The sequence below is a fragment of the Pleurodeles waltl genome, chromosome 3_1, assembly GCF_031143425.1.
Source record: "Pleurodeles waltl isolate 20211129_DDA chromosome 3_1, aPleWal1.hap1.20221129, whole genome shotgun sequence".
Taxonomy (NCBI): Eukaryota; Metazoa; Chordata; class Amphibia; order Caudata; family Salamandridae; genus Pleurodeles; species Pleurodeles waltl.
The window spans coordinates 1638655225-1638679647 of NC_090440.1; the positions used below are offsets into that span (position 1 = coordinate 1638655225).

The 24423-nt window shown below is 44.7% G+C and overlaps 1 protein-coding gene across 2 annotated transcripts in view; it reads right to left on the bottom strand.

Moving 5' to 3' along the window:
* Positions 1-24423, bottom strand: part of TLK1 (tousled like kinase 1) — a 618148-nt gene that overhangs the window by 48584 nt on the left and 545141 nt on the right. For both annotated transcript variants that reach the window (XM_069225321.1, XM_069225320.1), the window contains 2 exons: positions 3409-3520; positions 3223-3330 (listed from right to left, as the gene is read on the bottom strand). In XM_069225321.1, the coding sequence (XP_069081422.1) occupies positions 3223-3330; positions 3409-3520 (220 nt within the window). The remainder of the gene's footprint in view (positions 1-3222; positions 3331-3408; positions 3521-24423) is intronic.

Sequence of the window (24423 nt, forward strand, 5' to 3'; positions counted from 1 at the left end):
AGCAGCGCATCCTGGCATACAGGATCACTGATTCCTCATTGCACATGGCTGATGACCTGTTCACCACAGAGATGTTGGCAGCTCATTTCATGGTGGCCCTCTTCTGGCATAAGAAGGTTGCTTTTTCTTGCACACAGGCAATGACCAGATTGTTGCAAAAGTCTTCTCCTCACACCACGCAAAGAATCCACTCAACAGCATTCCCCACTGGACCTCGCTCCCTCGTACACTCCCAGGTGAGTGGTCACCACTGCTAAACAAGCTGTAAACAATCGTGGGGGTGGTGATGACCCTGAACGGCAACACCTTGAACTGATGTTTGCCACTTACCACAAACTGGAGGTAGTAAAGGTAAGCTGGGACGATTGGGAAGTGGAATTAGGCATCTCTGAGATCAAGGCCAGTCATAAAATTTGCCTTGTTGACATCCTGTAGAGTGACCACGTGGAAATGTTCGGACAGGATGAACTCATTGAGGGGTTTGAGGTCTAGGATCAGCCTGAGGGACCCAGCCTTCTTGGGAATGACAAAGTAGAGGGAGTATACCCCCTGCGCCTTTTAAATGTGATGGCACTGGCTCTATGACAATCTTTAGTAAGAGAGCTTCTACCTCTTCTTTAAGCAGGCATTAGTGTTGTTGGGATAGAATGTGTTTGTGGGGTGGGATGTTCGGAGGAGTGGAAGTGAGCTCCAGACAAGGTGTATGATGTATAGCACCCATTGTTCTGAGGTGATCTGCTGCCATGCTGGGAAGAACCCTTGGAGTCAAACCCCGACAGGCATCGTGTGGTCAGGGTTAAGGAGGGTCAAATCACTGCTTGGCACGGCCAGCTTGCTTATGGGAACCACCCATACCACTACACTTGGAGTTGTTGCCTTTGTAGGGGTCATAAAAATAACCCCCATGTGGAGGGTTGTTGAGGCTGCTGACATTGGAAAGGGGTGGGATCATCTGGGAAAGTGGCTTTGGAGCAGCCTCGGTAAGGGGGCAGCAGAAAGGACCCACAAGGGTAGGGCGTTTGGAGGGTGCCAACAGTTGTGGCAATCTCTGTGTCCTTCTTAATCTTTTACAGCATTTGATCAATCTGTGGCCTGAAGAGGTGCTCCCTGTTGAACAGAAGGTTGAGGAAATGTTGCTGATTGGCTTGAAGACATGGAGCGAGGCATGTCTACAGATGAGAACGCTGGAATTATTGCTGCAAGTCGCAGTGTCTGTAGAATCTAGGGTACAGCATATGCTAGTATATGAAATGAGTTTGCCTTCAGAAACACTCTTACCACCTTTGCAGTACTTATCTAGGAGGTGTTGGAGGAGTTCCTCTATTTCATCCCATTGAGCATTGTCATACCTGAAAAGTTATCCAAAGTTATTAGCAATACGCCATTGCTTGTCTGATTGTGCAGGGACACGTTTGCCAGCAAGTTCAATCCTTTTTCTTTCTTTATCCTGTGCACTGGCCCATTTGCAGGCAGCGTGGACTACCAAAGAGTTGGGAAGACTGCCTTTAATGTAGACTTGGTCTGGCGAGGAGGCCTTATATTTCTTGTCCATCCTAGTGGTGAGCACCTGGGCTTTAACTAGTGTCTTGAAAATATCAAAAGCCAGTTTTGACATCCACTCCAACATAGGCAGGTGTGCATGGAACGCTAGGGGGAAGAAAGGGTTTCCAAAGGAAATCCTCCACAATGGCATCAATATGCATCTCCAATCTATGAAAAGAGGGTCTGCCTAGGATCTGATAGGAAGTGGTGCTGCCTGAAACCTGAGAGTGGAGATCCCTGAGGAGTAAAACAGTGGGCGCAGAAGACGGGAAGATGTGGTAGAAAGAGGGGGCGGTGGAAAGGGGGTAGGTGGGCAAGGCAGTTGCAGAGGGCTGATTGTCGTGACTCCTCTTGCTCTTAGGCAGTGGTGGCAAGTAGAGAGCTTCCTCGAAACTAAGCTGCGCTTGGGAGCCATCCTTGCTTGGTGCCGGTGGCTGGGGGAGGATATGTCCAGTGTTAGGATGAGTGAGGATGTGACATTGATGGTCGTAGGGTTATTCCTGCAGCTGCTGGAGAACAGGTTTGGCAGAGGAAAGAGAGTTCGACAGAGTGCTTTGGTGTAGGCATGAGGGTCGTGGACACTGATTGAGGTTTCAATTTTGAAGGTTTAGGCTCAAAAGGTGCTTCAAAGAAGCTGTGGGATGCCGAGGGAGTGGTGAGAGTGCTTCGGCTCCAGGAGCTTCATTGAAGCGGAGCCTGGATGTGGTGTCTGAACTGTGCGCTCAGTGCAGAGCGTGGCCGGGAGGCAGTGGTGGGCTGAAAGCCTGTTGGTGTGCTTCGTGGATGGACGACTGGCCCATTGGAGGGAGGTGCCTGGAATGCGAGTGGTGCTGAAGAGGCAGGGGAGGGGGATTTATACTCTCAGCCTGCAGGGCGGGAGGGAAGTCCTTTATTTCCAAGTCAGAATGTGAGCTGGGTTCTGGCGAGAAGGCCTCTTCCTCGGCAGCTGATGGTTCCGGCTGGAGCTCACCATCGAGTTCCTGGGCTCCGTGTTTTCTTCATGCAAAAGGACCAGCAGGTGCTGCTAGAGGCCTCGTAGTGCTTGTGAGAGAGGCAGAGGTTGCAGACCTGGTAGAAAGTAACAGGGGTATCTGGCACAACACAGTGGACAAAGTCTACTCCATCACAGAGGAGACTTGCTTGCAGGGGAGAAATAAGGAGTAAGGCCCCAAAAGGTAAGGCCTCTACTGGGGCTTCAAAGTCGTCCCAATCCCAGACGTGGACAGGCAGATGCATGTCAAGTCGCTACGAGAAAGGGTGATGTGAGACAGAATAATACCGACAGGAAGGAAAGAAACAGATACGGCCCGAAGAAACCACTTAACGGTGTTAATCTGGAGCTCAGTAACAATCAAGGGGCAAAAGAAAATAATCTAAATGGAGCAGATGCCCATGCACATTACCAGTAACAAGTGGAGTCACTGTACCGCGTGACTCCCGAAGACCTCTTCAAAATACAACTTCCACACATTCAGGCCCAAAACTAGATGGCAGGAGTATGCACAGCATATGTATATACAGCCAAACCGGCTACCACTAAGACACTTTCTGAACATCTCACAACAGGTCAGATGGATTTTAACAGGCTGGAAAAAGGGCAGATTGGCTAAGAGCAACAATGGGTATATTTAATTTGCTTTATTTATGGTGATAAAGTTTAAAATACTTAATTTTACATACCTTGGCTTCATTACTTGCAACAGGTTTGACTGGAAACTGAACCTCTGTAGCTTTTAATATTGTGTTTTCTTGTAAGATATCTTGTTGTGACTGGTTGTGACCAAAAGGCTGAAAAATAATATTATGATTGAATTTCTTAATCTCCACACTGCTTTATCTGATGAGGCGAATGTTAAAGTTCATTACCTTCCTGCCGTAAAGACACTGAAAGAATATCACTCCAATGGACCACACATCAACTTTGTTAGAAATTTTTGGGGGTTCTTTGCCTACCACAAAGCATTCAGGAGGTAAGTACCTGTAAAAACAAATAAGGAAGAATGAGTAAAACTGAAGGGATGCGAAAACTGCTGTTCACCCAGGTATTAGACTATGAAAGGACATTTAATGTACAACAGTGCCTATACTGAGCAAAGAGGATGCAATAATATACGATTTGCAGGTTGTGCAGGCAGGAAGATGACTGAAACACAAAGGGAATTTAAGATATTCTGACCGACGCGCAAAGGTATTGCTCGAAGAAAAATCTTCTGATCCAGTCTGATGCCTGGGGGAAAAGTCTAAGGTAAGGAATCTGCTAATAAAAGTCTCTATCAGATTTACTCTACAGTACCTTGTCAGATTTATGTTTGCGCATTAGTACATCTTAATTTACTAATCTTTCAAAGATGACTCAAATGTATTCTAGAAAATTAATTCTAGTGCTCAAATGCAACAGGCCTGGGGGTGAGAAAGTTTAAGCACCCAGGTGAGTGAGCAACTACAATATGCAGCACTGGGATCATGAAAAAAGAAAAGTTGGGAGTTTTGTGGGAAGCAGCCTTTGTAACAAAGGCTAAATAACGAACGGCTTTACAACGAAAAGTCTACTAGGTGCCAGGGAATTAAAAAAAAACAACCCCCCCCCACCAAAAAAAAATAGTGGGGTGGTGGCTACCATCCAGTATGGGCCTGGTTATGCCCTCACCCCAAATGAAGTGGGTAACAGTCTTTCAGCTCTCCCCCGCACACTAAAACATCTTATCCCACGGCAAGCAAGAGGACATTTGATTATTTTGGGTTTTGGTTTTACACTTGGGCCATGAGAGCTTGGTAACTCTCAAAATCGTCCCACTCTGTATGGTGAGGGCAGCACTTTTTTTTTTTTTTTTACTTTGGGACGCTGCCATGTACAACAATCCACAAGATATAGACACATCTGAAAACTAAACATCTGGTTGATTCCAGGGTGGTGCGCTTCACATGCACCCGCACCATTTTCTTACCCACAATGCCCTGCAAACCTCAAAATTTGCTGGGAATCATACATTTTCCCCACATTTTTGTGATGGAACCTTCCGTAATCTGCAGGAATCCACAAAAAATCTGATGTACTTGTTAGCCTAAACATTTTTTTTTCAAACTGCCCTTTTGGACCTACTTTGGTTCCCCCTCAATTTCTACATGTTTTTGGCTCTTCCCTGTCACAGGCACTTGGCCCACCTACACAAGTGAGGTATCATTTTTACCAGGAGACTGAGGGGAACGTTGGGTGGTAGGAAATTTGTCCTGGTGTGGTGATCCCACACAGAAATGTGCCAAAATGTGATTTATTAGCTACATTTGAGGTTTGCTGAGGATTCTGGGTAAGAAAACATTGGGGGATCCACGCAAGTCACACCTCCCTGGAATTCCTCGAGTGTCTAGTTTTCAGAAATGTCTGGGTTTGGTAGGTTTCCCTAGATGGCTGCCGAGCCCAGGACCAAAAATGCAGGTGCCTCCTGATCGACCACCCCTGCAACAACAGGTAGTTTTGCATTTGAAAATTTTGATGTGTCCAGATAGTGTTTTGGGGCATTTCCTGTCGCGAGCACTAGGCCTACCCACACAAGTGAGGTACCATTTTTATTGGGAGACTTGGGGGAACGCTGGGTGGAAGGAAATTTGTGGCTCCTTTCAGATTACAGAACTTTGTCACCGAAATGTGAGGAAAAAGTGTTTTTTTTGGCCAAATTTTGAGGTTTGCAAAGGATTCTGGGTAACAGAACCTGGTGAGAGTCACACAAAAGTCACCCCATCTTGGATTCCCCTAGGTGTCTAGTTTTAAAAAAATGCACAGGTTTGGTAGGTTTCCCTAGGTGCCGGCTGTGCTAGAGGCCAAAATCTACAGCTAGGTACTTAGCAAAAAACAAGTCAGATTTCAATGTAAAAATGTGATGTGACCATATTGCATTTCCTGTTGCGAGCATTAGGTCTACCCACGCAAGTGAGGTGCCATTTTTATCGGCTTGGGGGAACACAGAATAGCAAAACAAGTGCTATTGCCCCTTGTCTTTCTCTACACTGTTTCCTTCCAAGTGTAAGACCGTGTATAAAAAGACGTCTATTTGAGAAATGCCCTGTAATTCACATGCTAGTATGGACACCCCAGAATTCAGAGATGTGCAAATAATCACTGCTTCTCAACACCTTATCTTGTGCCCATTTTGGAAATACCAAGGTTTTCTTGATACCTATTTTTCACTCTTTATATTTCACCAAATGAATTGCTGTATACCCGGTATACAATGAAAACCCATTGAAGGTGCAGCTCCTTCATTGGCTTGCGGTACCTAGGGTTCTTGATGAAACTACAAGCCCTATATTTCCTCGCAACCAGAAGAGTCCAGCAGACGTAACAGTATATTGCTTTCAAAAATCTGACATCACAGGAAAAAGTTACAGTAAAACGTGGAGAAAAATGTCTGTTTTTTTACCTCAATTTCAATTTTTTTTTTATTTCAGCTGTGATTTTCAGAAGGAAACATTGTAGGACCTACACAAATTACCCCTTGCTGAATTCAGCATTTGGTTTACTTTTCAGAAATGTTTAGCTTTCTGGGATCCAGCATTGGTTGCACACCGATTTTTCTGTCACTAACTGGAAGGAGGCTGAAAGCATAAAAAATAGTAAAAATGGGGTATGTCCCAGTAAAATGCCAAAATTGTGTTGAAAAATTGGGTTTTCGGATTCAAGTATGCTTGTTCCTGAAAGCTGGTGATTCTAGCACCACAAACCCTTTGTGGATGCTATTTTATTTAGGGGGGGCGGAAGAGGGTTCCGCACTATATTATATATATATATAAAATATAATATCTTCAACAGATGGAACAATAACCATCTGACGGCTTCACCAGTCCCGTTAATTAGATCCAGACCATTGGAACAAAGTCGTGTTCAACAAAGCAGTGTGCAATTCATCAAATTTATTGCTTATAAAGGTTTTACAGAATCCTGAAGAGAAATGTCAACGCATTTCGGCAGAACGCCTTCTACTCTATATAATAATAATAGCTTTATTCGGTCTTTGAGGCCATCAAAGCATAAAAATACATAAATAGCAAGATTTAAAAAACATTCAATAAAAAGATGCAGACTAGCTTGATAACTATATATATATATATATATATATATATATACACACACACACACACACACACACACATACATACATAGATTAAAGCATAACAAGAAAATAATACATCCCTTTTCTTCATACCTTTTAATTTCTACATCCTAAGGTAGATAATAACATGGAATAAAAGATTTATTTCAGTGAACAATGTCGTATACGCCAATCAGTCGCAGGGAACTTGCTAACCGCATGGGTAACATTTTTGGAAGTATCACTCTTTAAAATCCTAATCGCTATAAAACAATGCCTCAAGCCCAGATCTCCGCAGGTTGCACGGATCCATTTTGACCTTGGGGTCGTATAAGCAGGGCAAAAAAAACATGAAATGTTCAATGGTTTCAGTGCAACCAAGACAAGCTGGGCAGAGATCGGTAAATGAGGACGCACCCCAATTTTTGGTTAGAGATAACAGCGGGAGGCTTCCAAAGCGGAAGCGTGCATAGAGACCCTTCCCCAGTAAGTCAGGAATCCAATCGAGATATTGTTCATACTGGGGGCACCACTTGAAGTCAGTAAATGAATTGGTCAACCTGCCATAGGATGTACAATGGACCAGGTTACTTTTTATATGGGACCAATATACTGTCTTCAAGAGGATCTTATCAGATCTCTCCAAATTGTGTGGCTCTTCCCAAAACCTTTGTAGACCCAGAGTACGGAAACAGTTGGATAAGTGCGTAACCCAGGGTATGGTGGCCGCTCCTGGCCTCCTTAGTATGTCAGGTACTGAATCTCTATATACAATAAGTTCCGGGACAGTCCAAATCCTTACCCAGTATAACAAAGGTCTTAGAGCTATCAAGTCAGCTATACGGTTAAAACCTAAGTCCAAAAACATGGGGATCAAAGGAGTACTCTGGGGACACACAAGTAGGGCCCTGGCAAAGTTGTTTTCTCCTACTGCTAGTCTTTTGTTCTCAAAGAAACCCCATAATTCAGTGCCATAGACGGCTGCACCCTGTGCCTTTGCCAGATAGATTTTGATAGCTGGAGATACAGCTTTAGATAAAGAATTCTTATAAAAGCACAGGATAGCAGCCGCTCTATGATGAAGAAGCCCCACACTTTTGCTGATTTGTTCCTCCCACTGCAAGTTATTTGAGAGCCTCACACCCAAGTAGTCTATGGTCTTAACTCTACTTAATAGGGCCCCATACAGATTGATGGTGCATCTTCGACTAGAGCTAGAGGTAAACACCATCAATTTTGTTTTGTTAACGTTCAGTTCCAATCCGTGATCATCACAGAAGGACTTTAATCTATCCACAAGGATTTGGAGGCCCATAGGGGTCTTGGAGATAAGAAGAGAATCATCAGCAAACAACAGTATTGAGATCTTTTGCTCATTCAGAGTGGGAGCGTCAATAGAACATAAGGACAGGATTTGTACCACTTTATTGATAAATAGCGTAAATAGTTTAGGAGCCTAGACACAGCCCTGGCGTACTCCCCTTAATATAGGGATCTTGTCTGTCAATTCTCCTTGGTCGCCCCACCTCAATTGTGCATATGTATTATCATGTAGCCGTTGGAATAGAAGAACTAGATTGGTGGGGACGCCCATCTGGAGTAGTGCTTCCCAAAGCTTTGCTCTGGAAACCAAATCAAAAGCAGATCTGAGGTCCACGAAGACAACATAAAGGGGTTGTTTAGCGAGGACCACATATTTCCAATACAGGAGAATCAATCTAAAGACCTGATCTATCGTGCTAGTTTTAGAGCAAAAGCACGCTTGAAGCATAAAAAGGGCCTGATGTTCTTGAACCCACCTAGTTAACCTCTCTAGCAGTTGTTTGGAAAAAAAAATCTGCAAATTATCAATCAAACTAATAGGTCTGTAGTTGGCAGGGGAATTTGCATTGCCCTTTTTAAAAATGGGGATTATTTCAGCACCCTTCCAGGTGCTTGGAATTGCACCACCAGCAGCGATTCTATTTGAAATCAAATTGATATACCAGATAGTTATTTCTGATATATATATATATATGGAAAATGTCACTTACCCAGTGTACATCTGTTCGTGGCATGTTCCGCTGCAGATTCACATGCTATGCATAGGTCTGCCATCTAGTGTTGGTCCCCGAGTGTTACAAGTTGTTTATCTTCCAAGAAGTGTTTGAGTCACGGGATCGAGTGACTCCTCCTCTTCAGCTCAATTGCGCACGGGCATCAACTCCATGTTAGATTGTTTTCCGCAGAAGGTAAGGTAGGAATGATAGAGTATAAAGAAAAGAGATGTCCATGCTGGGCTCGAAGTGTTACAAGTTGTTTTTCTTCAAAGAAGTCTTTTCGAGTCACGAGATCGAGGGACTCCTCCCATTTCGGCTCCATTGCGCATGGGCGTCGACTCCATCTTGGATTGTTTTCCCCGCAGAGGGTGAGGTAGGAGTTGTATATGCTAGTAATAGTGCCCATGCAATGGAGTGAATACGTATGTACATAATGTAGTTTAAAGTAGTATATTTACAAATATACAGATGTTCAAGATCAACTTCTAAACGGCTACAGGCTCCCGGGGAGGCGGGTGGGCGCATGTGAATCTGCAGCGACTAATGCCACGAACAGATGTACACTGGGTAAGTGACATTTTTCGTTCAATGGCATGTGTAGCTGCAGATACACATGCTGTGCATAGACTAGTAAGCAGTTATCTCCCCAAAAGCGGTGGTTCAGCCTGTAGGAGTTTAAGTTGTTTGAAACAATGTTCGTAGTACTGCTTGGCCTACTGTGGCTTGTTGTGCCGTTAGCACATCTACACAGTAGTGTTTGGTAAATGTATGAGGCGTAGACCATGTAGCTGCCTTACATATTTCGGTCATTGGAATATTTCCTAGAAAGGCCATGGTAGCACCTTTCTTTCTAGTTGAGTGTGCCTTTGGTGTAATAGGCAGTTCTCTGTTTGCTTTAAGATAACAGGTTTGAATGCACTTAACTATCCATCTAGCAATGCCTTGTTTAGAAATTGGATTTCCTGTATGAGGTTTTTGGAAAGCAATAAATAATTGTTTTGTTTTTCGAATTAGTTTTGTTCTGTCAATGTAGTACATTAACGCTCTTTTGATGTCTAATGTATGTAGTGCTCTTTCAGCTACAGAGTCTGGCTGTGGGAAGAACACTGGTAATTCTACTGTTTGATTTAAGTGGAACGGTGATATGACTTTTGGTAAAAATTTAGGATTTGTCCGTAGAACTACTTTATGCTTGTGTATTTGAATAAATGGTTCTTGTATGGTAAATGCTTGAATCTCACTTACTCTTCTTAAAGATGTGATGGCAATTAAAAATGCAACTTTCCATGTTAAGTATTGCATTTCACAAGAGTGCATGGGCTCAAAAGGTGGACCCATGAGTCGTGTTAAGACAATGTTGAGGTTCCATGAAGGAACTGGAGGTGTTCTTGGTGGTATAATTCTCTTTAGACCTTCCATAAATGCTTTTATGACTGGTATCCTAAATAGAGAAGTTGAGTGCGTAATTTGCAGGTAAGCTGAAATTGCTGTAAGATGTATCTTAATGGAAGAAAAAGCTAGCTTTGACTTTTGCAGATGTAGTAAGTATCCTACGATGTCTTTGGCAGATGCGTGTAAGGGTTGAATTTGATTATTATGGCAGTAATAAACAAATCTTTTCCACTTATTTGCATAGCAATGTCTAGTGGTAGGTTTCCTAGCTTGTTTTATGACCTCCATATATTCATGTGTAAGGTCTAGGTGTCCGAACTCTAGGACTTCAGGAGCCAGATTGCTAGATTCAGCGATGCTGGATTTGGGTGTCTGATCTGTTGTTTGTGTTGCGTTAACAGATCTGGTATGTTTGGTAGTTTGACATGAGGCACTACTGAGAGGTCTAGTAGTGTTGTGTACCAAGGTTGTCTTGCCCAAGTTGGCGCTATTAGTATGAGTCTGAGTTTGTTTTGACTCAACTTGTTTACTAGATATGGAAGGAGTGGGAGAGGGGGAAAAGCGTAAGCAAATATCCCTGACCGACTCATCCATAACGCATTGCCCTGAGACTGATCTTGTGGGTACCTGGATGCGAAGTTTTGGCATTTTGCGTTTTCCTTTGTTGCAAATAGATTTGTGGTGTACCCCAACTCTGGAAGTAAGTATTCAGTATTTGGGGGTGAATCTCCCATTCGTGGATCTGTTGGTGATCCCGAGAGAGATTGTCTGCTAACTGATTCTGAATTCCTGGAATAAATTGTGCTATTATGCGAATGTGGTTGTGAATCGCCCAATGCCATATTTTCTGTGCCAGGAGACACAACTGTGTTGAGTGTGTCCCTCCCTGTTTGTTTAGGTAATACATCGTTGTCATGTTGTCTGTTTTGACAAGAATGTGTTTGTGGATTATTATGGGTTGAAATGCTTTCAGCGCTAGAAATACTGCCAATAGTTCGAAGTGATTTATGTGAAACAGTTTTTGGTGAGTGTCCCATTGTCCTTGGATGCTGTATTGATTGAGGTGTGCTCCCCACCCTATCATGGAGGCATCTGTCTTTATTACATATTGTGGCACTGGGTCTTGGAAAGGCCGCCCTTGGTTTAAATTTATACTGTTCCACCATTGAAGCCAGGTGTATGTTTGGCGGTCTACCAACACCAGATCTAGAAGTTGACCCTGTGCCTGTGACCACTGTGATGCTAGGCACTGTTGTAAGGGCCGCATGTGCAACCTTGCGTTTGGGACAATGGCTATGCATGAGGACATCATGCCTAGGAGTTTCATCACCATTTTGACCTGTATTTTTGATTTGGATACATGGCCTGTATTACATTGTGAAATGCCTGAACCCTTTGTGGACTTGGAGTGGCAATCCCTTTTGCTGTGTTGATTGTAGCCCCTAAGTATTGCTGTGTTTGACACGGCAGAAGGTGTGGCTTTGTGAAGTTGATTGAGAAACCTAGTTTGTGGAGGGTTTCTATGACATACTTTGTGTGTTGTGAACACCTTTCTAGCGTGTTGGTTTTGATTAACCAATCATCTAGGTACGGGAACACATGTATTTGCTGCCTTCTGATATGTGCAGCTACGACTGCTAGGCACTTTGTAAAAACTCTTGGCGCAGTTGTTATTCCGAATGGCAACACCTTGAATTGGTAATGTATCCCTTGGAATACAAACCTTAAGTACTTTCTGTGTGAAGGATGTATCGGTATATGGAAATATGCATCCTTTAGGTCTAGTGTTGTCATGTAGTCTTGTTGTTTGAGTAGTGGGATTACGTCTTGTAATGTCACCATGTGAAAGTGATCTGATTTGATGTAGGTATTTAATGTTCGGAGATCTAATATAGGTCTCAGACTCTTGTCTTTTTTGGGTATGAGAAAGTACAGAGAGTAAACTCCTGTTACTTTCCGGTGTTTTGGTACTAATTCTATTGCTTCTTTTAGTAGCAATGCCTGAACTTCTAGTCCTAGAAGATCCATATGTTGTTTTGACATTGTGTGTTTTCGGTGGGACGTTTGGAGAGGAATTTGAGAAATTCTATGCAATAACCATGCTGGATAATTGCCAGTACCCAAGTGTCTGTTGTTATCTCCTCCCAATGTTTGTAAAATTGGCTTAGTCCCCCCCCCACAGGTGTTATGTGTTGGGGATGTGTGACTTGGAAGTCACTGCTTGTTTTGAGGGGTTTTGGGGCTTTGGAACTTCCCTCAATTTTTTTGGAAATGCCCCCCTCTATATTGCCCCGAAAACTTCCCCGCTGATATTGGCTTTGATAAGTGGGCCTTGCTTGTGAGGTTGTGGCCTCTGTAGGTTGACCTCGAAACCCTCCCCTAAATTGTGTTTTGCGAAATGTGCCTCTGCTTTGTGGGGAGTAGAGTGCGCCCATGGCTTTTGCGGTATCGGTATCTTTTTTGATTTTTTCAATAGCAGTGTCGACTTCTGGCCCAAACAACTGCTGTTCATTAAAGGGCATATTCAGCACAGTTTGTTGTATTTCCGGCTTGAATCCTGACGTACGCAACCATGCGTGTCTCCTTATCGTTATTGCATTATTTACTGTCCTTGCAGCCGTATCTGCTGCGTCCATCGATGACCGTATCTGATTATTGGAGATACTTTGTCCTTCTACCACTTGTTGTGCCCTTTTCTGGAACTCTTTGGGTAAGTGTTCTATGAAATGCTGCATTTCGTCCCAATGAGCTCTATCGTATCTTGCCAAAAGTGCTTGTGAATTGGCAATACGCCATTGGTTTGCTGCTTGTGCTGCAACTCTTTTACCCGCAGCATCGAATTTGCGACTCTCCTTGTCTGGAGGTGGTGCATCTCCCGAGGTATGAGAGTTTGCTCTCTTGCGAGCTGCCCCAACAACCACAGAATCTGGTGTTAATTGCTGCGTAATATAAACAGGGTCTGTTGGTGGTGGCTTGTACTTCTTCTCCACCCTTGGAGTTATGGCTCTGCCTTTTACAGGATCCTGAAATATTTGTTTGGAATGTTTTAGCATTCCTGGGAGCATAGGTAAGCTTTGGTATTGGCTATGAGTGGAGGAGAGTGTATTAAACAAAAAGTCATCCTCAACTGGTTCTGAATGCAAGGTGACGTTATGAAACGCAGCTGCCCTTGAGACCACCTGCGTGTAGGATGTACTGTCTTCAGGTGGCGACGGCCTCGCAGGGTAACAGTCTGGGCTGTTATCTGATACAGGAGCATCATAAAGGTCCCATGCATCGGGATCATCTTGACTCATTGCAGTATGAGTCGGGGATTGCATCAGTGGTGGAGTGGCTACCGGTGATGTGTGCATTGATGGTGGTGGAGATGGTGGTGGAGTTGTTTGTCTTGCCACCTTTGCCTGTGGCTGTTTGTCCTTTTCTTGAAAGGCAAGCCTTCTTTTCATCTTAATTGGGGGAAGAGTGCTTATCTTCCCAGTGTCTTTTTGAATGTGGAGCCTTCTTTGAGTGTAGTCTGGCTCAACTGATTCAAGTTCCTCTCCGAACTTATGTCCTTGCATCTGGGAGGACAATCCCTGTTCCTCTGTGTAGGAACCTGTTTTCGGTTCCGAGGCTGGATGTTTCGGAATCGAAATCTTTTCGGTCGCCTTTTTGGGCTCCGAGGAAACCTCCTTTATTTTCGGCTTCGTGGTGTCTCAGTGCCGAACCATTTCGGTGCCACTGTCTCGGTGCCGAATCTGCTCGGAGCCGCTGTCTCGGGCCCGAGATTGTTGTGTGGCGGTATCTCGACCGGAGTCGGATGACTTCACCACATGCATGCCCTTTTTCGGTGCCGATGATCGGTCACCTATTTTTCGGGTTAAGCCATGGCCTGTTGGCGGTGGCGTCCCCTGGGCTTTTGTTGTCTTCTCGTGAGTTTTATGTTTCAACGTCTTACTCACGGTTTTCGGCGTTTCTTCGGGATCAAGCTCGTCCGAGTCAGATTCCTGGATGGAGAAGGTTTCTTCTTCCTCCTCGAAACGCCCTTGTCCTGTCGGCGCCGACGCCATCTGCAGTCTTCTCGCTCTTCGGTCTCTTAATGTCTTCCTCGACCGAAACGCTCGACAGGCTTCACAGGTATCCTCCTTGTGCTCTGGAGACAGACACAAGTTACAGACCAGATGCTGATCTGTATATGGATACTTGTTATGACATTTTGGGCAGAAGTGGAAAGGGGTCTGTTCCATCAGCCTTGAAGAGACACGTAGCCGGGCCGACCAGGCCCCGACGGGGGATCGAAAAAAAAACAAAGGGCCACCGGAGCTCTTCAAAAGTCGGTGTCGATCTGTTGTAACTAACCCGATACCGAACGCAAACAATACCGTCGATTTTTCAGAGATTCTAACTAACTTTCTGACCCGAAACACGGAGCGAAAAGGAACACGTCCGAACCCGATGGCGGAAAAAAAACAATCTAAGATGGAGTCGACGCCCATGCGCAATGGAGCCGAAATGGGAGGAGTCCCTCGATCTCGTGACTCGAAAAGACTTCTTTGAAGAAAAACAACTTGTAACACTCCGAGCCCAACACCAGATGGCGGGATGTGCACAGCATGTGTATCTGCAGCTACACATGCCAACGAACATATTTACACACACACACATACACATATGTACAAGTGGTTGTTTAACTTAAACGGCTATAGGCCTCCGGGGAAGTGGGAGGGTGCATGTGAATCTACAGCGGAACATGCCATGAACAGATGTACACTGGGTAAGTGACATTTTCCATTCGATGGCATGTGTAGCTGCAGATAACATGCTATGCATAGACTAGAAAGCAGTTATTCCTCCCATAAAAGCGGTGGTTAGCTTGTAGGAGTTGAAGTTGTTTGAAATAATGTTCTTAGTACAGCTTGACCTACTGTGGCTTGCTGTGCTGCTAAAACATCTACACAGTAATGTTTAGTAAATGTATGTGGTGTTGACCAAGTAGCTGCTTTACATATTTCAGCCATTGGTATATTTCCTAAGAAGGCTATTGTAGCACCTTTCTTCCTTGTGGAATGTGCTTTAGGAGCAACTAAGAGCTGTCTTTTAGCTTTAAGGTAACATGTTTGGACTCCTTTTACTATCCATCTTGCTAAACCTGGTTTTGAAATGGGTTACCAGTATGAGGTTTTTGAAAAGCTACAAATAGCAGTTTAGTTTTCCTGAATGGTTTTGTTCTATCTATGTAGTACATTAGAGCTCTTTTAATGTCTAATGTATGTAGAGCTCTTTCTGCCACAGAATCTGGCTGTGGGAAGAAGACTGGTAGTTCCACTGTTTGATTGATATGAAAAGGTGAGACTACTTTAGGAAGAAATTTAGGGTTAGTTCGTAGTACGACTATGTTTGTGTACTTGTATAAACGGTTATTCAATAGTGAAAGCTTGAATTTCACTAACTCCTCACAATGATGTAATTGCGACTAGGAAGGCAACCATCCATATTAAGAATTGCATTTGACATGAGTGCATAGGTTAAAATGGTGGGCCCATAAGTCGCATAAGCACTGTTTAAATTCCACAAAGGAACTGGAGTTGTTCTGGGTGGAATGATGGGTTTTAAGCCTTCCATGAAAGCTTTGATAACAGATACTCTAAATAAAGAGCTGTGGTGTATATTTTGCAAATATGCAGAAATTGCAGTGAGATGTATTTTTATGGAAGAGAATGCTAAATTAGATTTTTGTAAATTAAGTAAATAGCATACAATATATTGTATTGATGCTGTGAGAGGGGCAATCTCTTTAGATTGACAGTAATACACAAATCTTTTCCATTTGTTAGCATAGCACTGTCTGGTAGTGTGTTTTCTTGCTTGCTTAATTACTTCAATACATTCAGTTGGTAGTTGTAAGTACCCAAATTCTATGACCTCAGGAGCCAAATCGTTAGACTGAGTGTGCTGGGATTTGGGTGCCTGATCTGCCCTTTGTTTTGTGTCAACAGATCAGGTCTGTTTGGGAGTTTGGAGTGTGGTACTACTGACAGGTCTAGTAGTGTTATGTACCACGGCTGATGTGCCCACATTGGCGCTATGAGTATCAGATTGAGCGTGTTTTGATGCAATTTGTTGACTAGAAATGGAATGAGTGGGAAAAGCGTAAGCAAATATCCCTGACCAATTGATCCATGGAGCATTGCACTTGGATAGGGGATGTGGGAATATGCATGCAAAGTTTTGGCATTTTGCATTTTCGCTGGTGGCGAACAGATCTATGTCTGGTGTTCCCCCCCAGTTGAAAGAATTTTTGTAGTGTAATGTAGTGTAGCCATTTTTAATATAGCTTCATGCACGTTAGTTTAACATACTCGGCAGCTGTGCACTTTGCCCTAGATACATTTTACTCAGCTTTGCACTGTTATTTTCCAAATAACCAGTTTTACGGTCTTGTTTTAATTTCCTTCTATCACACTGTTTAGCTTAGTTCAGCACTGTTTTCAAATAATGCACTCTTGATCGCCCTGTGCTTCATTCAAGGCTACAGTCTGGTACATTTCCGGTAAACGTGGTAGAAGTTTAGTCTCCAGTATTCGTAGAAGATACACATCCTTACGTAGGGACATTTTCTTGGAACATCTGCGTGTTAGTTGTAAAAACACTTTCTAGTCCTAGTACACGTCAGAGGGAGATTCCAGCCAGGAACCTACAACTAGATGCTGACTGCCCCGTTGCAGATGCTGATGCAGATTACAGGCCTTTGCTCAGGTATGAGGGTTGATGTCCTCCCGGGGGAACCTGAAAGGCAGGCTTAGAGCTTCACATGCTGTGCTCGAAATATAACTTAGGGAGAACATAACCTAGCTGCACTATGATAGCTTTATTCTTGTGCTTCACTCTCATCGTTACTATTTTAACCCTACTGTGTTGTGTAGTTCTGGTTATTGCAGCTCACACTTTGCTATCTAAAATGCAGTCGTTTTATTAAACCAATTTTAAAACTTAAACTGCCTTTGTCATTTCAATGTGAGACCGTACTGTGAATGAGAGAACCGGTTGGGACCGGAGTGAACACGACTTCCCTGGGAAGTGATAAGATGTCATGTGCTCGGCTGCCCAATTGTCTCTTCCCTTTGGGTGAGATGAGGCACTGCTAGTTAGCCGGAGCAAAACCCGGATTTAGAGTGACAAGGGTCCTTCACCGTGGGTCAGACTTAGTCCCCCACACTGTGAACGTTCTTGCCGCTCAAAATCCAGTAGTCTCATTAGGATAATGAGAGCCTACGCGTCAACTTGAGGGTGAATCTCCCACTCGTGTGTCTGTTGATTTCTGCTGAGAACATCCGCTTAATTGGCTGTGTATCCCTGGAATGTATTGTGCTACCAGGTGAATTTGGTTGTGTATTGCCCATTTCCTAATTTTTCGAATTAGGAGGGAGAGTTGGGACCATATATGTCCCTTCTTGCTTGTTTAGGTAATACATGGTGGTCATGTTGTCTATTTTGATCAGGCATTCTTGTGAATAAGGAGAGGCTGAAAAGCTTTGAGTGCTAGGAAGACAGCTAACAGCTCTAAGTGATTTATGTGTAGCTATTTGTGTTGGGCATCCCATTGTCCTTGAATGTTGTGATTGTTGAGATGAGCTCCCCAACCAATCATTGATGCATCTGTTGTAATTAAGGTCTGAGGCACAGGTTCTTGAAATGGCCGCCCTTTGTTTAGGTTTGTGGAATTCCACCACTGAAGGGACATGTATGTTTGGCGGTCTATCAACACTAGATCTTGAAGTTGACCCTGTGCTTGTGACCATTGTTATGCAAGGCACTGTTGCAAGGGCCGCATGTTTAGTCTTAGAATGTGGAACAATTGCAATACATGATGCCATCATACCTAATACTTTCATGACAAATTTGACAGTGTACTGTTGACCTGTCTGTATTTGTGCCAATATATTGTGGAATGCTTGTATTCTCTGAGTATTTTGAATTGCAAGCGCTTTTTGAATATTTAGTATTGCCCCTAAATACTGTTGTATTTGTGCAGGCTGTAGTTGTGACTTTTGGTAGTTTATTGAGAACTCTATTGTGTGCAGGGTTTGTATTACATAATGCGCATGGTTTTGCACTGCGTATGACTGTTTGATTTTATTAGCCAATCGCCTAGATATGGAAAGACATGTATGTGTTGTCTTCTTAGGTAGGCTGCGACTACCGCTAGGCATTTTGTAAATACCCTTGGAGCTTCTGTTATTCCAAAGGGTAACACTTTGAACTGACAATGCTTTCCTTGATTGACAAACAGGAGATATTTTCTGTGCGCAGGATGGATGGGTATGTGAAAATACACATCTTTGAGGTCTAATGTTGCCATGAAATTGTGTTGCTGAAGTAGTGGGATAACATCCTGTAGGGTTACCATATGAAAGTGTTCTGACAGGATGTAAAGATTGAGGGTTGTGAGTTCTAATATTGGCCTTAAGGTGCCATCCTTTTTGGGAATGAGGAAATACAGTGAGTAAACTCCCGTCCCTACTTGATTTTGTGGCGCGGCTTCTGTTGCGCGTTTCAGTAATAGAGATTTGACTTCTTCCAGTAACAGAGTGATATGGTCTGTGGATAGCCTGTGTGGTTTTGGTGGAATGTTTGGTGGAGTTTGTATCAATTCTAGGCAATAGCCATTGCGGATAATTGATAATACCCAGTTGTCTGTGGCAATGTTATTATGGAACTTTTGCAGTCTTCCCCCCACAGGGGAGGTGTGGATTGGGAAGGAATGGCACAAGTCACCGTTTACTTTGGTGTGAGGCTTGTTTTGGTGTTTGATATTTTCCCCTGCCTCTGGGGTACAGGCCTCTAAGTGCTTTTGAAACCACCTCGTTGGTTATTGAGGTTGGTAGGCCGGCTTTGGATGTGATGTGGATGCCTCTGCAGTTTGGGCTCTAAATCCACCTCTAAACTGGGGTTTACGAAAGGATCCTCTTTATTGTGTGGTGTATAGTGCACCAATGGCTTTTGCGGTGTCTGAATCCTTCTGCATTTTTTCTATAGCAGTGTCGACCTCTGGACTGAAAAGCTGTTTTTGGTTGAATGGCATATTCAACACTGCCTGTTGGATTTCAGGTTTGAATCATGAGGACCTAAGCCATGCATGTCTCCTTATGGTCACAGCAGTGTTGATGGTTCTGGCTGCTGTATCTGCAGAGTCTAGGGCTGACCTAATTTGATTGTTAGTGATGGCTTGCCCTTCCTCCACTATCTGCTGTGCCCTCTTTTGCTGTTCTTTGGGGAGATGCTGGATTATATCTTTCATCTCGTCCCAGGGGGCCCTGTCATATCTAGCAACAACGCCTGTGAATAGGCTATTCGCCATTGATTGGCTGCCTGAGATGCCAACCTCTTCTCTGCAGCATCAAACTTCCTACCCTCTTTGTCTGGTGGGGATGCATCACCTTACGACTGCGAGTTCGCCCTTTTCCTGGCAGCGCTTACCACTACTGAGTCTGGAGGTAGTTGTTGTGTAATATAGACAGGATCGGAAGGAGGTGGCTTATATTTCTTCTCCACTCTAGGAGAAATTATTCTTGCCTTTATAGGTTCGCTAAATATTTGGTCAGCATGTTTTAGCATGCCTGGGAGCATAGGAAGCGACTGATATGTTGCATGCGTGGAGGAGAGTGTATTAAATAAGAAATCATCCTCTAATGGCTCAGTATGCATGGTGTCATTATGATATGTTGCCGCCCTAGCTATTACTTGAGTGCAGCCTGTACTATCCTCTGGTGGTGAAGGCTTAGAGGGATAGCAGTCTGGGTTATTGTCTGGAATAGGGTCTGGATCATAAAGATCCCATGGAACCACATTGTCCTGCTGCGAATCAAATGAGTGCGATGGTCACTGCATAGGTGTAGGACTAATAGGAGGCGAGATATGTAGATGTGGAGAGTGAGGAGGAGACTGAGGAGGAGAAAATTGAGGAGGTAGAGGTCTCTCCTTTGTTTTTGGCACTTTAGCTGGAGGCTGTGTAGTGTCCAATTCCTCCTGAAAGGCTAATTTCCTCTTTGGTTTTGGAGGAGGTGCAGTTAATATTCTGCCAGTTTCTTTATGGATATGAATCCTGGCTTGCCTTTCATCCATTGCTTCCATGATTGGTTGCATTTGTGAGTCCTCCTCAGTAGATTTTTGGCTTTCTCTAAGTGCTTTTGAAAGTCCATGCTCATCAGTGTAACTAGGTTTTTTTGTCTCCGAAGCTGGCTTCTTCGGTATCGAAACAATGGGGTTGAGGATGGTCTCGGCTCTGAAAATGATTTGAGATTTAGACTCGGAAGAGCGGTGTTTGTTCGGTTCGGAGACGGAGCTTCGAGGGGTGGCCTTCTTCGGTGCCGACTGGTGGGTTGGTCCCCGAGCGTTTTCTTTTTCAGGTCGAGCCATAGCCTTCCGGCAGTGGCGTCCAAGGCCTTATGTTTGGGCTTAGATGACACAGGGGCAGGCGTGCTCATGTGCTGTCCTGCCGTGACCGGTCTGTCCTCCTCAGAATCCTGGTCGGAGTCAGATCCTCGAACGGAGACTGCGGTGTGCATGATTTCTTCCTCTTTGATGTCGAGATGTTCGGTGCTTTTCAATGCCATCTCGAGTGTCTGTGCTCTTCTGTCCCGGAGTGTCTTTTTCGATCGGAAGGATCTGCAGGCCTCGCAATTTTCTTTCCGATGGTCGGGGGAAAGGCAGAGATTACAAACGAGGTGTTAGTCCGTATAAGGGAATTTAGCAGGGCACGAGGACAGAATCGGAATGATCCATGAGGCTTCCACGCGGTCGGCCCGACCAGGCCAGAGTTGTGTGTGCGCGCCCTGAAGGGCGAGAAAAGATGTTTGTTTCGACGGTACGGAAGTGATGATCGAAGGTGTAATGCGATCTAAACAATACCAACGAGAAATGGAAAGTTTTCAAGCTTTTCCGAATCAAACTATCGGAGCGAAAGGAAACGCGTCCGAACCCGATGGCGAAAAAAAAAAAAAAAACTAACATGGAGTCGATGCCCATGCGCAATGGAGCCGAAGAGGAGGAGTCACTCGATCCCATGACTCGAAAACACTTCTTCGAAGAAAAACAACTTGTAACACTCGGAGCCCAACACTAGATGGCAGACGTATGCATAGCATGTGTATTTGCAGCTACACATGCTATCAAACATTATTTATATATACACACATATACATACATACACACATACGTACATATATACATTAAAAAAAATGTAACCGTAGTAAGGTGGTGGTCCCTGGGGCTATAAACGCCCTAGGAGGAAGGGCCCTCTGCACTCCTCTCCTTTTTAATTATACTGGCCATGCTCTTGGGAACTGGCTCACCCGGGGGCTAAATTAAGCACAGGAGACTGCACATTTTAAAAACAAATGTAGGCAAAATCCAGACTTTGCCAAACGTTTATTGAAAAAATACTTGTTGGCAATGGCAGGGTCCCAGGGGATCCCCAGGACGAAGGCAAGGGTGTTAGAGTATATGTACCCAACCCCTGCTCGTCTTTTTTCGTATTTGGCGAAAGCAGTGCGAGGTGTGGCGTTTTGTGCTTTTAGAAGGTTGGCCGCAAGCCATGCTCTGTGGTCAACGTCTGGCGCACTGCCAAAGGCTATGCGTGGTGTTGGTTGCTTATATGGAGTAGGGCCCGGGCCAGGACCTGCGTCCAGCCCCCGACCGCACACGGCCATAGGCAGGGCATGGTGCATGGTTTGGAGTTTAATGAGGGTTGACTGGAGGGTCTGCGACCGGTAACCTTCAGCTGTGGTTGGATTTTCGTAAAGTAACTAAAATTACTTAACATTAAAAAAAAAAACTTAGAAATTCCATGCAAAAAAAAAAAGGTTACAGAGACGTTCTAGGTAGGAAATAGAAATTAAACATCCATAGCCATTCACTTAAAGAACCAAAGGTTAGAGCAGTGGTCTTCAAACTTTTTAATGCTGCGCCCCCCCCAGTTGAAAAAAAATAATCTTTGGGCCCCCCTCAGAATTTTTCACAATTATTTTAGAAAGATGGCAATTTTTAAATATGTCTAAACCTATTTAAACATGGCAGTTAAGTACTGTTACCTTTTTAAAACTGCAATAACATGCTTCTGCTTAAAACAAATGCATGTTATCTGTATAATATTTCTTTTGGCCAGAGTTTGGTGCCCCCCTGGGATCACTTGAGGCCCCCCTAGGGGGGCCCGCCCCCCAGTTTGAAGACCTCTGGGTTAGAGGGAGGTTATAGTTAGATTCTGATTTTGCTTGCACAAAACCATAGACATTCAGCAGTTATAGTTATGTCAAGTATCTAACACATGCCCTAAGGTAACTATAACTCACACCCTCACCATGCACTGCTAATTACATCACTCAAGATATCTTTCATAATATCAATATAACATCTGTAGTAAGTTTATTGAGGAGAAAACTGTGCATGGCGGCGGCACGAGTTAAAGTTACTTGGGCTGGCCATAACTATAACTACCGAATTTGTATGGCTTTGTGTAAGTAAATTCAGAACCTAACTAGAACCACCTGTAACCTTTGGGTTTTTAAGCGACCGACACACACACACACAAAACATGACATGCCTAGAATTATAAGGACGGGCCATTTACCGTAATGAAGTGTTGTAGGGAAGTAGTCTCTTTCTAGCTTGGTTACCCCCATTTTTGGCCTGTTTGTCAGTGTGTTTGACTGTGTTCACTGGGACCCTGCTAACCAGGACCCCAGTGACTGTGCTCTTGCCTCTAAATTTGGTTGCTGGTGACCTTCTTCCCACAATCGGCATACTGGTCCCCCGATGTAAGTCCTTAGTATATTGTACCTAGGGAAAAGGGGTTTCGGGGGATACCTATGGGCAGCAGCAGTTATTCTGTCACCCATAGGGAGCCCATGCAAAGGGTTCTGCAGGCCAGCCATTGCAGCCTGTGTGAAACGGGGCCATGAACCCACTTTCACTACAGGTCACCACACCAGTTCACTATAAGTCACCCCTATGGTAGGCACGGTCAGCCCAGAGGGCAGGGTGCAGGTACCAGTGTGTGAGGGCACCCCTGCTCTAGCAGAGGTGCCCCCACAAACTCTAGATCCATTTTCCTGGACTTTGTGAGTGTGGGGACACCATTTTACGCATGTACTGGACATATGTCCAAATACATAATGGTAACTCCAAACCTGGGCATGTTTGGTATAAAAAATGTTGTAATCATACCCCAATACTGTTGCAAGTATTGGAAGTATGATTCCATGCACTCTGGGAGCTCCTTAGAGGACCCCCTGCATTGCTACCACCAGTCGTACAGGGTTTGCTGGGCAGCCCATGGGCAGCCCAGCTGCTGCCACCCCCTCAGAGAGGTTTCTGCCCTCCTGCTGCTTGATTTGATCAAGCCCAGGAAGGCAGAACAAAGGAATTCCTTTGGGAGAGGGAGGTAACAGCCTCTCCCTTTGGAAATAGGTGTGACTGGCTTGGGGGGGGGTAGCATCTCCAAGCAACTGATTTGCTTTAATGGGCACATTTGGTGCCCTCCAAGCATTAACCATTCCCCACAGGTTCAGGGACCCCCAGCCCATGCTCTGGTGCGAATCTGGACAATGGAAAGGAAAGTGACCACTCCCCTGTTCATCACCACCCCAGGGGCGGTGCCCAGAGCTCCTCCAGACGGTTCCTGTGTTCTGCCATCTTGTTTCTAAGGTAGGCAGGGAACTCTGGGAGCATTTGAGTGGCAAGGCCAGGCAGGTGTCGTCAGAGCCGCCACCGGATAGGTGCTTACCTGGTTAGGTGACCAATTCCCCTTTTAGGGCTATTCAGGGTCTCTTGGGTGGGTCCTCAGATTTGGCTTGCAAGATTCCAGCAGGACTCCTATGCAACCTTCACTTTGACTTCTGGCCTCCGGAACTCTGACTGGAACCTCCAGGACCGGACAAGCTGCTTCCAAGAAGAAAGGACTCTTCAGCAACATTGTTTCCAGGGCTCCTGCCAGGTTTGCAAAAATGTTCTTGCTGTGCATCCTCAGAAGACTGCAACTCTTCAGCCTGCACAAGAAGGAGGAATCTCCGTTAGTGTGAAGGAGTCACTCCCCTGCAACCGCATGCACCTACGACAAGCAATGAACAGCTGCGTGGATCCCCTCTCTTGCTGAGCTGCGTGGATCCTGCATCACAGGTGGTGGTCCAGAGTAGTCCTCTTGGTCCTCTCTGCAAGTTGTCCAACTTTGGTGGAGATAAACCTTTGCCTTCCCACGCAGGACAGTACCCCCATGCATCGCGTCTCTTGCAGCTACCAAGGCTTGTTTGCATCTCCTCCAAGGGATCTTCAGGCTACATGCAGCTCCAGCCCCCAGCACTCCAACCTGCAAAGCACAGCCTCCTGCATGAGAT